General features: G+C 38.5%; 1 protein-coding gene across 9 annotated transcripts in view; it reads right to left on the bottom strand.

Moving 5' to 3' along the window:
• CUX1 (cut like homeobox 1) overlaps positions 1 to 15,065 on the bottom strand; it is a 411,425-nt gene that overhangs the window by 198,572 nt on the left and 197,788 nt on the right. For all 9 annotated transcript variants that reach the window (XM_019545428.1, XM_019545427.1, XM_019545421.1 and 6 more), the window contains exons 5-8: positions 9,826 to 9,963; positions 5,770 to 5,893; positions 3,321 to 3,397; positions 2,450 to 2,516 (exon numbers count right to left, since the gene is read on the bottom strand). In XM_019545428.1, the coding sequence (XP_019400973.1) occupies positions 2,450 to 2,516; positions 3,321 to 3,397; positions 5,770 to 5,893; positions 9,826 to 9,963 (406 nt within the window). The remainder of the gene's footprint in view (positions 1 to 2,449; positions 2,517 to 3,320; positions 3,398 to 5,769; positions 5,894 to 9,825; positions 9,964 to 15,065) is intronic.

Here is a 15,065-nt window from a genome sequence, read left to right on the forward strand (position 1 = left end):
TTCTGGCTCCTAGCCTGGGGGGGTTTTAAGAGGAGGTTGGATGAACATCTTGCTGGGGTTGTATGACCCCAGTATTGTTTCCTGCCATGGCGGGGGGTCGGACTAGATGATCTAGAAACTATGAAACTATAATGCCCTCCACGGTGATCAAGGATCTTGAGGACTTGCAGGTTTACTCACTAAAGCCGCTGATAGATGTGAAAAAAAAATTAAAACCCAAAAATGCGCTTTACCAGAAGCAGCAGCAGATTAGTTACACCTGGCTCTGCAGCATCTGTATAGCTTGTGTGTTTCAGCAGGGCCTTTTGGTGCTTTTATCTAATAGCTGACTGAATATTAGATAAAAGCACCAAACAAGCCCCACTAAAGCACCCAATCTATACAGATATTGGGCATTGGGAGAGCTGGGCCCAACTAATGCGATGCCTCTTCTGGGCATGTACGGGGGCACATGGAGTTTAAAGTGCAAGGTTTTAGGGGTTGGTTTTTTTTAGTCTGTAAGCAACCTAAGTGCTAATCTATATTGCTGCTTAGCCCTGACTGTAAGACTACCCTCCAGCATAAATCTGCTAACCATCCATATTAAGATATCCCCATTGAGCAATATCTGACACTTCTCCATGAGCTTCTCCTTAATATCAAGGGCTCTCCACTACAGGAATTACCATGATGGGGAGCAAAAAACCATGGGAAATCTGCCCACACCTATTTTCCAGCTTTTTTGTACCTTACTTCCAGTTTCCAATGTCTATAATCAGAGCCAAGAAGGAGAAACAATAATACGTCGGCAGATTCCTGAAACGGATGGAACAAAACTATCTTTGGTCTCTCTTTCTATGCACAGAACTAGCACTAGTAGCTGCTAGTTCACACAGTTCAGGCCCATTAAGAAAACCCTCAGGATCAATCCTGAATAGCAAGAAAGATGCATCCCAAGAAATTAAGATCGGTGCAGATTCACATACCTTTTTAAAAAGTATGCCAGCTAAGCTTCATTAGCTATACTTAAATGCTGACAGCTACCACAATATATGGTCAACCCATTTTTCTTAAAGCTTAAAATATAACGTGGCCCAGTTTGGGGCAATGCTTTGTTGCACTGCTCCTAGGGCAGCATAAGAACAAGCCTGTGACTTGAGTCAGAATATTTCTATATTGGCTCAGTACGATGCCATCAAATATCATACTGAGGGATTCTGTGCCTCTACCATGTATGCTCCCAAAACAGAAGCAACTGTCTTAATGCAGAGTTGGGTGCTCTTCTAAGACTCAGAACCTATGGGTGTATATCCAGTACTACACTAAGGTGGCTCCATTACTTTGTTTGGGCTGGATATGGCATGTATGGTGCTACAGGAAGCCATACTACAGCAGTATAGATATAAGTTCAGTGATTCTCCTGGTGTCTGTATAGTGCTAGAGAGCAACTCAACCTAGGTCTTTCTCCAGCACAAGTTATGCTCTTCTAGCATAACAGCAAGGAAACAGCCTAGGCTTTCCCTGCTCTATAGTCTGCTATTCTCTGTCTTGCCACTGCTCACATAAAAGATGAAAGGACGGAGTGATTCTATGGAATCTGCTTCACCTTGTATGCAGTTACCTTTGATTCAGACACTTGGTGATGTAAATGGGCCTCTTTTGTCTTGTGCCCATAAAACCACTAGGCCTAATCCTAAAATATTCCTTTACTTTGACATTTCCAAAAGAGGAATCTCCTCCTTTGGACTCAATCAAGCATTAGAATTACCGTGGGTCATACGAGTTCCTTCTCAAGTCAAACCCTCCTTTTAAAATAAATATTTAAAGTGTTTTTTTAAAATAGCAAGATTCTGGCTTTTTTGTTTCCTGCACTACCTGGTCATAAAAATCAGGAGATAATTGAGCATAGCAGTTATAATGGCTGCCATTAAAAAGTCCAGTACTTATCCACTGATATCATAGCTAAGTCCTGGTCTTAATCTAGGCAACTGCTACAGACCAAACCTACCATTGTGTGTGGTATTATGGGCAAATGCTGACTTTTTATTGATTACCACTGTACTTTGATACACACCAATTAGTCACCTTACTTGGAAGGCATGTAAAACCAAGGAACTTAATTACAATAAAATCCTTAGTTAAAGCATTCTTCACTGAGGTGGGAAAAATCACAACAAGCATCCTATTTCTGAGATCTTCCTGCTAGAATAAGACACAGAATAGGAGGTGCTTACATAGTAAACATAACTAAAATGCTCAGAAACAGGAAAGAATGAGTTAGGACACATGAAGAAAACTAAAATAATGTAATAACGTTTCAGAAGACTATATTCAATTATCCTTATGTTTTTGTAAAGATTTGTCCTCCTAAAAACCTTGCTGTCTGATCCGTCTCCAATGAACAGATGCAAAAAAAAGAAAAAAGAAAAAAAAGAGGAGGACATGTAAGAAGAAAATAATTAAACCTTACTTTGCAGTAGTTTCTTCATCGTATTTTGTTTTCAGGTCAAAAAGGTCTGCCTGGGATTTTTCCAAAGCTAAAAGGCATAAGAAACATTATAGGTACTGTAAAAGCTGTGCAATACAAACAGATTACTCATTTTTTTAATTAGACTGTGAATAGATTTCTGTTTAAGAATCATCTTACAACAAGATTATACTTGACCAAATAAATGACTTAGAAAAGCAAACTTGTTTTTAACCTTCTTATTTTAAATTGCAGAGTTCCCAGCTACCATTCTGCTAATGAAGCCAGTTACTACTCATTTCAGATGGAAGCTGGTTAAATTGCTCATTCAACTAAAATATTTATTCCAGTCAATTCAGGGATTCAAATTTAAATTTTTGTTTTCTTATGGGAAAAGAAACGAAATATGCTCACACCTGGCAAACGCAGGTGTATACGGATGAATAGTAAAATAAACGGCTGATGTGAACTAGCAAGAAACATCAGCAAAAATAAGATTCCTATTGAAACCACCATATATTATAGTCCAGACCAGAAGTATGTGAAAAATCACAGTGAATACAATGTGGAAGTGGTCAACAGTTTCATGGCCTGTTTCAGTTCCTGGGGCATTTTCCAATAATTTATCTACTCTGCCACAGGCCAGGCCCACTTCCTCTGCTAGGAACTGGTTGTGTCACAAGTGTGCAGTTGCAGTAGGCAGCCCAGCAGAACGTCTGATCGACAAGATACTTTCAGCACTGTTGGACCTTTCCTTCCATAGTAAAGCAGACTTGTAAGATCTGATTCACACTCATTTGTGATTCATTTAATTGTATCCTTGCCCCAACCCGCATCCTCTTCATTGGTATAGATCAGAATAGTATTGTCAAACCTGTCTGCAAAGATTGAACTTTCTGTTCAGCCTCCTCCAGCTTTGAGGCTGTCGACATCTGTGTCTCTTGCAACTTTCTAAAAACAGAAAAGGAAGAGTTGAAAATGGAGCTAGTAATTGTGTTTAACAATTTAATTGTGTTTTGCAAGTTTAGAAGATGGAGCCATTAACCGTCTCAACTGTAATCGGGCAACTGACAACACCACATGCAATACAAGGTACCTCAACAGAATCTGTAAATCATGTCACACTGGCATGCTGTACATATTTTGGAGTCCCACTTATTAAAATTTTAACACTGTAGCCAGTTCATAATGTAACATTATACAAGAGCTGACTGCTATATAAATGACAACTTTAGTGGAAGGTTTTCCTGAGCATAATTTGTTTTGGAAATGTCACACATTAAGAAAATTGTCACCATGCACCCGTTGTTTCACAAAGTTAGTACAAGAAGAATGATACATTTCTATTTTACTGTCATAATGAAGGAATTTGTTGCAATAAATGATATACTGAATAGATGTGACAGCTGTTTTATCATAGTTGTAATAGATTCCAAATGCAACCGTAGTATTAACCACCCTCTAGAAGAGCTATGCATATTTCAAAACAAGTTTAACATTGTTACTTCCTATATAACATAATCAGAATTTCCAGTATGCTCATATTTCTTACGTCTATACGGAATACTTCCTTGGTTGTGTTAGCTATAGCACACGCTTTCATCTGGCCATACAGTCACCAGACTATTTGCTAAAGGCTAGACTTGAGGAGTTAAAGCCAATCCTAGAAATGGAGTCACTGTGACATCCCTCTGGAGACTTTCAGCCATTGTGCAGATTTTAAATAGTCATGATGGTGCATAAAGCTCCCATTCTAAATGTTGCTATATGGGGCATGTTTTAAAGAAAGGTGTACAAAAAAAAGAACAAACAGCGTTTTCCAACAGTAACAATGGTAACAATGGCTTTTAGGCATTACTTTGTGCATATATAGATTCTCTGATATTGTAAAGTTTCAAACTTGCTAACAGGGATTTATGGGAAAAAGTATGAGTCAAAGCTCTCTTTTTACATCAAATTTATACAAATTTTACGGTGCATTCTGAAAACTCTTACACACACAGTTCTGTAACACACATTCCATTAAACTGTTTTTTGATTAAACATGTATCTAAACTATATTTGACAGACAAAGAATAACAGTGAAATACTGATTTTGAAAGGGATCTTCCAGTTCACCAGTCGATTCATCCTACTCAAACTTAATTCAAATAACCAACCCAGCCCACCCAAAATTATAGGCCTTGAAGTGTGAACTGGAATTAACAGATTGGGCAACACTGGATGAGAGGAGAAAACAAGTTTTTGAGTTTGGGGGAAGGGGGTGTTTGTTGTTTTTAGCATATGCAGTTTCTCGAGTTGAAGGCCACGCACTGAAAACTCCCTGTTAACAACCCCTTTCTATAACATTTAGCCAAACTTTCTTACCTACTGATCTAAATGATAGACTAGGTCTTGGAATTTTATTTTGCTAGCTTGTGAAAAATCAGGAATGCTTCCAGGGCTTCCTTAAAAATCAATTAGTAAGTGAGAAATTAAGTTACAGGGTTTTGTGACATAAGGGAACATGCAAATTATATCAGGATTAAGCTCCTGTGAGGCACAGAGCTTGCTTTCAGATACCTATTTCCATTTAAGTAGCTATCCACAACTGTAATCTATATCAGAGATTCTCAACTAGGTGCCTGCCTTGAGATCCTTTCAGGGGGCCTACTGACTGCCATGCAATGTTAGCACTGCCAGGCATGCAAATTTCACAAGTCAGAGATCTCAAAAGGAATCTATAGTGTTAAAACCATTATGACCTCTTGTGGTCTTTAAGTTCTTTACAAGAGGAAAAATTGCTCTATTATCTTTCTATAGTAAAAAATTAAGTGAAAACTAAAAGCTGACTTTTTCCAAGGGTTCTTTGACTCTCACAAGGGGTACCTTGAGTCTAAAAAGGTTGAGAACTATATCTGTGGGTACAATATTTCACTTTACATTGCCACGTTGCACTAATTTACATGTAACATGGTACTGCAACACACACAGCAGACACAAGACTAAATTCCACTGTCAGCTAATGGAGAAAGATTAGTGCCACAAAGGACAATCCAACTAATGAAGAATAAAAGCAGGTTTGCACCCTCCTGAAAACGATACCCCATGTCTACCACTGGTACAATGAAATAAGAATCTGTCCTTGTTTCACATATACATTTCACAACTGTCATTCTGTGTAAAGCTGAGTATCAAATGATTCTGCATCAAACACATAAATCACTAGAATGATTCAATATATGAGCTGTCTTACTACTGAAGAAAGGATCCTGGTTGGGAAGATTAAGCAGAACAATATGATTTCTCTCCTAACACCTACACAGACACATGCATGCACTCACCTCTCCTTCTCTGCAAAGTCATTTTGTAACTTTTGTTCTTTTTCAAGAGCGATATTCTCTGCTTGGTTCTTCAGAGTCTGTTCATATTCTCGGATTTTCTCTTTAAGTGCTTTTATTGTAACCTCTACAGAAAAAAAAATAGGGAAAGAAAGAGTTTACACAGCTTCACGTTACACAGCTACAGAATACAAGGCTTTCTTTACCCCGTAGGCTCCATGTGTTTTAAACTTTAGCTCTTCAACTATGACACAAAATCAATGGATACGAGTCCCTTTGGAGACCTTTTACTCCCTAAATGTTAAATTGAACTTTAAACGTTTAGGTTGAGAAGGATCAATGGATTTTGCTGGGAAGCAGAGCTAGGGTTTCTCTAACATGACCGAAAAAAATTGTAAAATATAATATCACATTATTGACTAGTTTCAAATTAGCTCTCTGCTGAGTGGAGATTAATAAAGTCCCAAAGTGGGCTTAAGTACACATTTACACATAACAGTTAATTCATGTAGCTGCGCTCAGGTAAAAAGAAACAATTTCACTTAAGCTCATGTACAGACACCTTCTTACACTAATTGAACACATATCTGGGATATAGCTATGTTCTCCTTCGCAACAGATGAAACACATGGGCAGACTTAACTGTTGTATTAAGGGTAGACCAGATCAACAGACAAAGTGGCACTCTTTGTATTCCAACTATAGTAACTGCTACTGTCATAGTCTGTCTCCACCCAGATCTAAAGCAAGAATGCCTAATGGGCTTACAATAATAAAGCAAGAGGTGGACTAGGATTTTGTGGCTTTGCCATAAAAACAATTTCTGGAAAGGAGTCAGAATGATAGAAGATAAAGAAGACAATACAATGTTGTAGTGGAGGAGAGATGCAGCTAGTCAAGAAATAATGAAGGAGAAAAATATCACTACATCCCAAAAAAAGTCCATAAGCAAAAAAAAGACAAAATAACACGGTAAATATTCTCAACATCAGAACCCAGGCATAAATAAATCAGGCATAAAATCAGTCAATGGAACTATACTGTTATACATCCAGAGTAAGTGAGAACAGAATCACGCCTTTGGTTTAAGAAATATCGAGGTCCTCAGTAGACCTGTGCAAAGCAGCTAGTATTTGCTTTGGATTTGGATTTGGCTGATTCCAGGGACAGACAGTTTTGATTCGGTGTTTCGAATTACTGTCCCAAATTGATTCGGCCAAATCTGATTCTTCCAGTGCCTTCAATGGCTGCCCTGCCCGGCCCAGCTCCCAGCTCTTAAAAAAAGAAGCCCTGCACTCACTGGCTACTACAGCAGCCATTGGGGCCTCTGGGGGCTCATGGCAGAGCCCCCCCACCCATGCAGTGGGGATCCCTTCTTTTTTTTTTTTTTTTTTTTTTTTTAAGAGCTGGAGCTTGGAGAGCGGGCAGGGTTCAGGAGGCACTCAGGGGGTTGGGGGAGCAGGCAGGGGATGGGGCTTGGTGGGGGTCCCCCCATGGTCTCCTCCCCCTTCTCCAGCTCCCTCCCCAACTTACTGGCACAGAGCCCAGGTCCAGCTCCCTGTGGTGGCAAGCTGGGACTGCCCCAAATCACCCAATCTCCAAATCTTTCTCCAAATTGATTTGGAGGCTTTGAATTGATTTGGACCTTCTTATTGGTTTCCCAATTCGATTCAGATTCAAAGATTCAGCTGCTGAATCTTCTCCGAATTGAATCGGTACCCAAAGCTTCGCACAGCCCTCGTCCTCAGTACTTGGCTTTGCCTGACTTCAAGTTAGTTACAATGGATCATTTGCTCCAAGCAAACTAGCTACTTTTGACTGACTTGTAAAGTACTTCTGAACACTTAAAAAAAAAAAAAAATTAAATGAGGCTCATTAAGTCATATTCCCATAGTCTGGCCATTTTTACAATATCTATCAAAAATGTTCTTTAGAGTTCAACAGGAAATTCTCCCCTCAGATCTCTAATGGTGTGAATGATGACATTTTCCTGAACCTATGGAATATAAATGGTTTGCAACTGAAAAATCTGGCCTTGCATATCTTCATCATTAAAATGTAAGAAAATACCTCCATCTGAGTTAAGTAATATAGAGAGTAAAATTTACCAGTGGAATGAGTAGATGCAATTCCACTGAGGTCTCTGGAATTTTACCTTCTTGCCCAAATACTATATCTGGCCCTGACACTATAAATAGAGAAAACGAAGCATTAAAATGCTTTACATGTTCAAAAGCATATGCATATGAGCAAATACTAGTTATGAGTCATGATTTTTGCATAAAACCTGTTTACAGCCTTCCTAAATTGAACAGTCGCAGTAATTCAATGGAATAATTTGAGTGGGGTGGGAAAACAGAGTCCGATCCTTTATCCCACTCCAGGAAGTAAGCACTCTCCATACTAGCTGAAGCTGAATAGGCAATTCCATAAGTGCCAGTTCTGAGAGAAGGTAATTAAAGGAACATTATTTTAAGACTACACAGACCCCACCTATGAAAAGATTAACTGACTGACATTACCAGTAGGCCTCTGAAAACTCCAAGTTAATCTCCATATGAAAAACAGTGCAGAATAGTTCCAAAATAAAAGCCAAAGAACAAAATTATTACATGACTGGCATAAACTCACGTGTTATACATTAAAAATGCAAATTTGTGAACTGATGCACAGCTGAAATAAGGGCCTGATCCCAGAGGCATGGCAAGGCAGTTCCACTTCAGACAGCTGTGCAACGCCTGGGGCAGTGCTGGTTGCTGTAGTGCCAACTGCAGTGGTATAGGTATTTTGGCATTTTGGCATTTCTCCCTCCACAAAGGTGGCACTCATTTACACCCTCTGAGTTACACTACTGCCGAATCCTACGAAGTATTGATCTCAAATACTTTTCTACTTGAAGATGATAAACTTTGCAGGACAAGAACCATGTTTTTTATGTCTGCATGACCTCTAGCATAATGGCCCGTGATCCTGACTGAGAGCTTTAAAGACTGCTGCATTACTAGTAACCACCCCAGTACCCATAACGAGAATTAACAATCCTCAGCACCTTCAAGGATCACGCCCCAAATTCCTCTGTTAAGGTGGTCAAAGTGCATCTCTAATAGAGCAGTGACCTGTGGTTACTGTACTTTTATCAGAATAGTACAAGTCACAGAAACTGCAGCTCCTAGCATGCTCTTTCAATCCAGCTGTATGTCGTTACATGCTGGCACTTGCAATCCCTCACCTTTCATTTTACAGGTGGCTATAATCTGCTCCTTTTGCTGAAGTTTAGACTCAACACACAAAGGTCATGCTAAATCACCAATGCAGTCTTTAGTTAGGCAATCCTTGGATGCCACAATCCTACATGATAAATGTCCATTCTTCCAGTTGTAAGAACCATCTGCTGCTACCCTAACTCAGAATTGGATATTTACAGGGAAACCACAAGTCTTATGTAAAGGGAAATAGGTTTTAGAGAGAGCATATTTTATTTCCTGATGCAGGAAATATGTTCTTCTGAAGTGCAAGAAAGCTTGAATATGTTCAAAGGTAGTAGGACTTTTTAGTTTTTGAGATAATGGTGTTTTCACATACAGTGGTCACTTCTAAAATTTTACCAATTACCTTAAATAAGTAAAAAGCATTACCCTCAGTAGTTGTGATACTCTCTCACTATCTCATGTATAAGAAAGTTGCAGTTACTAAGGAAGTGCTACGATTTTACATGAAATAAGCAAAGGAGATATCCAGTTTTACAAAATAACAGTATTTACAAACAATGATTACGAAAAATACTTGCTTGGTCTAAGGCCAGTCTCCAAAAATCTTATTATTAAATGATCACTTTGAAATTTCAATATATTTTTTGAATCACTAACAGGTACTCAAAGTTATATGTATGCATGCAAATATAAAAGCATACATAATATGGTATATCTTCCTTTAACAAATGTCAATACTTCTGCCCATCATGACATTATAAGATAAAAATAAGGGCAAATCCCAACAGTGTTCAAATTATGGAGCAATTTATAAGATAACAGAAAAAAGAATACAATTTTTTCAACCTACCTTGATTTTTCACTTCAGCAAATTCCTTGTTGTATTCTTCTAGCGTTTCCCTAAGTTTCTGGTTTTCTGTTTCAATATCATGCATGCGCTGGACTTTCAGCTGAAGCTGCTGTCCTAAATCCAGAGCTGGAACTGGATCTGAACAATAAAAGGATAAAAATACTGATATACCTTCAGTAGCTCAGAATCTTGAAATCATTTTGTGACAATACAGAAATTCTATTCTTCCTTCCTTGTAATAATGTAAAAAAAGGCCTGTATGTGTTGTACTTTTCTTACATTCCCCCTCCACCACATGAGTTTTAAAAAACACTTATTTTTTATGTTTAAGCCTTTCAGTTATTTTCAGACTGATGGAATGCACCTTTAATATGCTGGTAACAATTTGGCAACATCTTTAAATGAGTCGGGGTATGGTCAGATGTTCACCATATCTGATCCAGGGTCAAGCAGCCTCCTTTCAGCCACATGATCTTAGACTGGGAACGGCCTGTATTCACGCTCACCAGTGCCAGGAGCCATGCTGGGATCCTGACCTAAGTGACTTGGGCTAGAGGGAGGGCTGGGGGGGCTAGTGGGTTGGGGAGGGGGTTGACAGTTCTTTGTGGGGGAGAAGCAGGCTAAAAACAGCCCAGTCTGGGTTAGGGGGTAGGAAGAATGGAGTCCTGGGGCTGGGGAGGGTAGCTGGGCTTTCCCAGTCCCCGGGCTGCACTCCAAACATGTGCAGACATGGGGTGGGGTAAGCTGTTCCTAACCTAACTAAGTTCACCTCCTCAGGTGTACTAATTTAGATCAGGCCAGTCTTTTTTAACCCAATTTAACCTCCTTGAATGCCTGCACAGATTGGCATTCTAAGTAACATCTGCATGTATCCACTGACTAATGCAGCACAAATCAGTTTCAAGTTTCAATCTATTCCATAAAGAAGAAATTAACATACATGAAGATTTCTTGGTGTTTTGTTGAGCAAGGCAACCACAGACTATATCACTACTTGATAAGTATTTTAACATGCCTTCCTAGTCACAGAAAAATATTTTTGAATAATCTTGTTCATTATCACATAGACTGCAGTAAAATGCAAAGAAATTTAGCTGTACGGATCTGTGAAAGATTTGTTTCTTGATAGATCAGTGCGACTCAAACACTCTTGTGTGAGTCTGATTACAAACCTCTGGTTCTCCATCACAGGGCTTTTTATCAGCTATGTTAACATAACTGACATAAACACTAATCAAAATCAATTCCATAAACTAAACCACAGATTGTATTATACTTATCAATTTTTCTGACACTATTATTCAAAACAAACATTAAAAATATTATATTTTCTAAGTTTTAGTTCTATCATGTTCCCTTCAACTATAAAGTTCCTTACAAGACACCTGCTGTGTATAAGTGGTGAGTTTATTCAAGGATGTCAGCTTCTCAGTCAAAGTAGGAAAATGCTGGAGTCCAATGGACTTATAAAAGATTATTGAATACTTTCTATTATGGGCGCCAGCATCACTTGTGAAATGGCTGCAAAGATTTAGTCTCCTGTTGAGGAATGCTAAACACCAAACTCAGTGGATCAACAGCAGTATATATTAGGGAGTTCACTTAATTTTCAACCACCACAGCCATTAATTTTTCAGACCACCCTCAGTCTCTGGAAACACATAATAAGTCTATTGTACCTCTGTTAACACATTAAGTATGAGTCTGTGAGCTTTTTTCAATATGCCAGTGTTGTTTCATAGTTTATAAAAGAATAGTACTGGGTTATGTTGAACTCAAAGACATCATAAGTAGCAGTGTGCTGCATTTTGTTATTTCAGTTCTTCAACAGCTTACGGCATTACCCTATTCATAATACAAAACCTAGGCTGCTTGTCATCTGTTCTCTGTACATGCATAGTTTATAACTACATAACTTTTTCATTTATGTTTTTAGGCCAAATACTTTTCATTATTATTATCTCTATTAAAATATTTATAATAAATCAAAATGTAAATGTTATTGTGGGGGAGGGGGGCACAGGTAAGGAATTATACATAAAGCTAAGTCATGGGAGCACCAGGAATTAAAGTCCATGCAATATTTATTGCAATATTGTCCAATTAAGGTGCAGGCTGTCGCAACATGAGCCTTCTCCCATGCAGCCCTGCCAACCTTTGCCTAAAATGACCATTCACACTTCTTCAATCTAGTGCTTCTTCAAAACACCCTCCACAGCGTGCTGGAATACTGATCAGAAAAAAAAAGAGATTGGATGGTTTCAGCCTATTCATTTTAGTACTGTAATACAAACTTAAGTGTTTATCAAATAAATTAAGATCTAAAACTTCAGCCATGATATTTCTGTAAAATACTACAAAGGTTTGTTCTATCAGGCTTAAAGTACCATGGTCAGTACAAACTGTACTTGTATATAAAAAAAAACAAAATGCCAGTGTTTGTATATTACCTTCTGGCCTCAATTTTTTTAAAATCAAATATGTTAGGACATTCATTTTAAGAAGCCAGGTTACCCACAAGACACACTGTCTGCTCCAAATAAACACGACTCTTCTAGACTCAAATTCAGAAGGAATGCAAAGACATATAAAAATAACATGTGCATTATAAAGTGAATAATGACTAAACCCTTAGTCAACATTTTAATCCTACTAAAGCATAATTTTGTAAATAAAAATGCCTAAAATCTGACAACTATTCATCAGGACATGTATATTTAACTTAGCTATCCTAAAGGTTAATGTTCATGTAGCAAAACAGTCAAAGAATGAAAAAAAATGTACAAACAGCCTCTATGAATTAAAGCCAAAACTTTACTACAGCTTCATTGAATGATTAAAGGCCTTTAGCTTTTGAATATTGTTTTGGAATATGTAAAGAGGTATTGGTGAAGTGCCTCTTAGGCTTAATTTTTATTACTTGTATTAAAGAAAACTAATTACTGTGTGACAATATAATGATCATGACATATTTCAGAGGAAAGTCACACAATTAAATTTCTGCACAAACCTCCATGTGCATTTTAAACTTTGGAAATCACTATTTTTTGGTCTTTTAATTATTTCCAATGTCATTTAAACTTTACAAATGTATGACTGTGTCCAGTGTAAGCACTGATCTGCTACACAATTTTCTTACTTGAATGCTGTAGGGTTTCTTTTTAAAACACTCCAAACCCAAACTGTACATACCAAAGGCTACCTTTTCACATTATACAGATGAAGTGTATTATATATAATTTATTGGGAGACCATTGAAATTTTAAGCAAATGATCAACCAAAATTTTGAATTCATTACACACAGTGTCGTAGCAAGGAAGTTTGGCGCCCTTGCCCTGTACACACTTCCAGGGGGCTCCCCCCCCCCCCCCAAGCTTACCTAGGAGTGCATGTAGTGGCAGAAGCCACCCTCCCCCCCCACCCCACCCCAGCGCCCCAAAAAGCAGCTTGTGGCTGTTCCATGCCCTGCCCCTGCTGGGCAGAGCCTATTGGCACCCCTTCACTTCTGCGCCCAGGGCGGTCGCCCCGCTTGCTTCTCCCCATGCCTCCCCTTGCTACGGCATTGATTGTATGTGGATTAGGCAATGAAATGATCATGGCAACAAAGCAGCAAAATGCACTTCCAAAGGAATAGCTTTTCTCTAAAATGAATAAGGCAAAAACTTGCTTACATGTATTAACAACTGGAAAATGTATTGCAAATTACTGTTTTGCAAGCTCAAGTATACCATTCAAGTCAAGAATCCAATGAAAGCCTGTGCAGAGAGCACATAGGATAAGTAGGGGTTGCTGCTTCATCCCCAGTTTACAAAAGTACCTAAAAAATCATTATTGCCTGGCACTGACTTCGGTAAGAGTTAAGTCAAGATGTCTTTTTATGATAAACCTGTTAACTATATTGTTACCTCATCCAGCTCCTCGTATCCCAGTTTATCTAACCCACCTGTTGGATTCTAATGCCAAGATGGACACGTTATTACTCATTTGTATGCTGCCTAGGACACTAGGGCCCTGGATCTTTAATTGGGTTTCCTATGTGCTACAATAACAGAAATAACAGTTAGTCAAAATTGTTCCACAGAGGCCACTCAACACCTTCGGATGGACTGACATCTGCCTGGTTTCTCCCTCAATCTTCCCATCTTCCATCCACTCAGGGCTGCTTCGCAAGCAGTTTAGTCTAAATACATCTTGATAACCAAGTAATGTATTCTCTGCGTTTGTCCATTTGTGCATCACAGCTACATCAGGTCTGATGTGCCAGAATCAGCTCCTGAAGGCGGGAGCTGAATGTGTCTCTGAATGAACAGAAACATGGGTAAAAGAAAACAAAGGCAAAGTAATTTTCCTTGTGGATATTTCATTATGTCCTAGTCAACCCACAATAATATATATTTTGTTAAAACTAATAAGCCACGCTAACCTGAGCCCCACAGCACAGTTTGTTGCTAAATCATTGCTAAGGGGTAAAGGAAGGAAATCACTTTTTTGTGAAGTTTGTAACTGTGTGAAGGTAAAAGATTCTACTGTACCTGTTTTAACAAATGCAAACACTGATCTCAGCAAAACTGCATTGTATTACAAGCTTAAGGTAACGTCTCAGCTGCTACTATAACCCTTTAACGTTTAGACCAAAAAGTAACCATATAACTAGGAGATAAAAGTGGACTCTTGATACCCAGATTCATTTCCAAACTGAATTTTATTAAAAACAATTCTTCATGCACTCTACAAGCTGGAAAAAGACAGAGATCTTAATAATTCAATATAACTGTTTACACAAAGAGCACTGTGGGTAATGTTGCCCTCCCCTGTCATTAGGCAGAAGATGAATGCACCCCCTTGTGAGTGCTGTTCATGCAATGACATCACGCTCCTGCATGAGTTACTTTTCGCCAGGGCACTCTAGGCTAATGTAATCATACGATTACATAATTAACCCAGCTGTCTCATTAAGAAAATCAACTGGAATTCAGGGCATAATTAGTCATACAGCAATTAGCATGCTGATGAGCAACTGATGAAAAGCTGTCTAGATATAGAGTATTCTGGGACCACCCTAGTTATTTAAAAGGAGGAAAAACCCACCTCCTCTAAAGAAAAATAAAACCCGTTCTGAAAAGTTATTTAATTTTTTTTTTTTAAACATTGTTATTTCTATTTCTAAGCCAGGCAGATGGACTTGTAAGTAAAGGCTGCTTCTACCCTCCACACTGTAGATCTTGCCTATTTAAAAGTA

Source organism: Crocodylus porosus, unplaced genomic scaffold (genome assembly GCF_001723895.1).
Source record: "Crocodylus porosus isolate Cpor-Errol unplaced genomic scaffold, CroPor_comp1, whole genome shotgun sequence".
Taxonomy (NCBI): Eukaryota; Metazoa; Chordata; order Crocodylia; family Crocodylidae; genus Crocodylus; species Crocodylus porosus.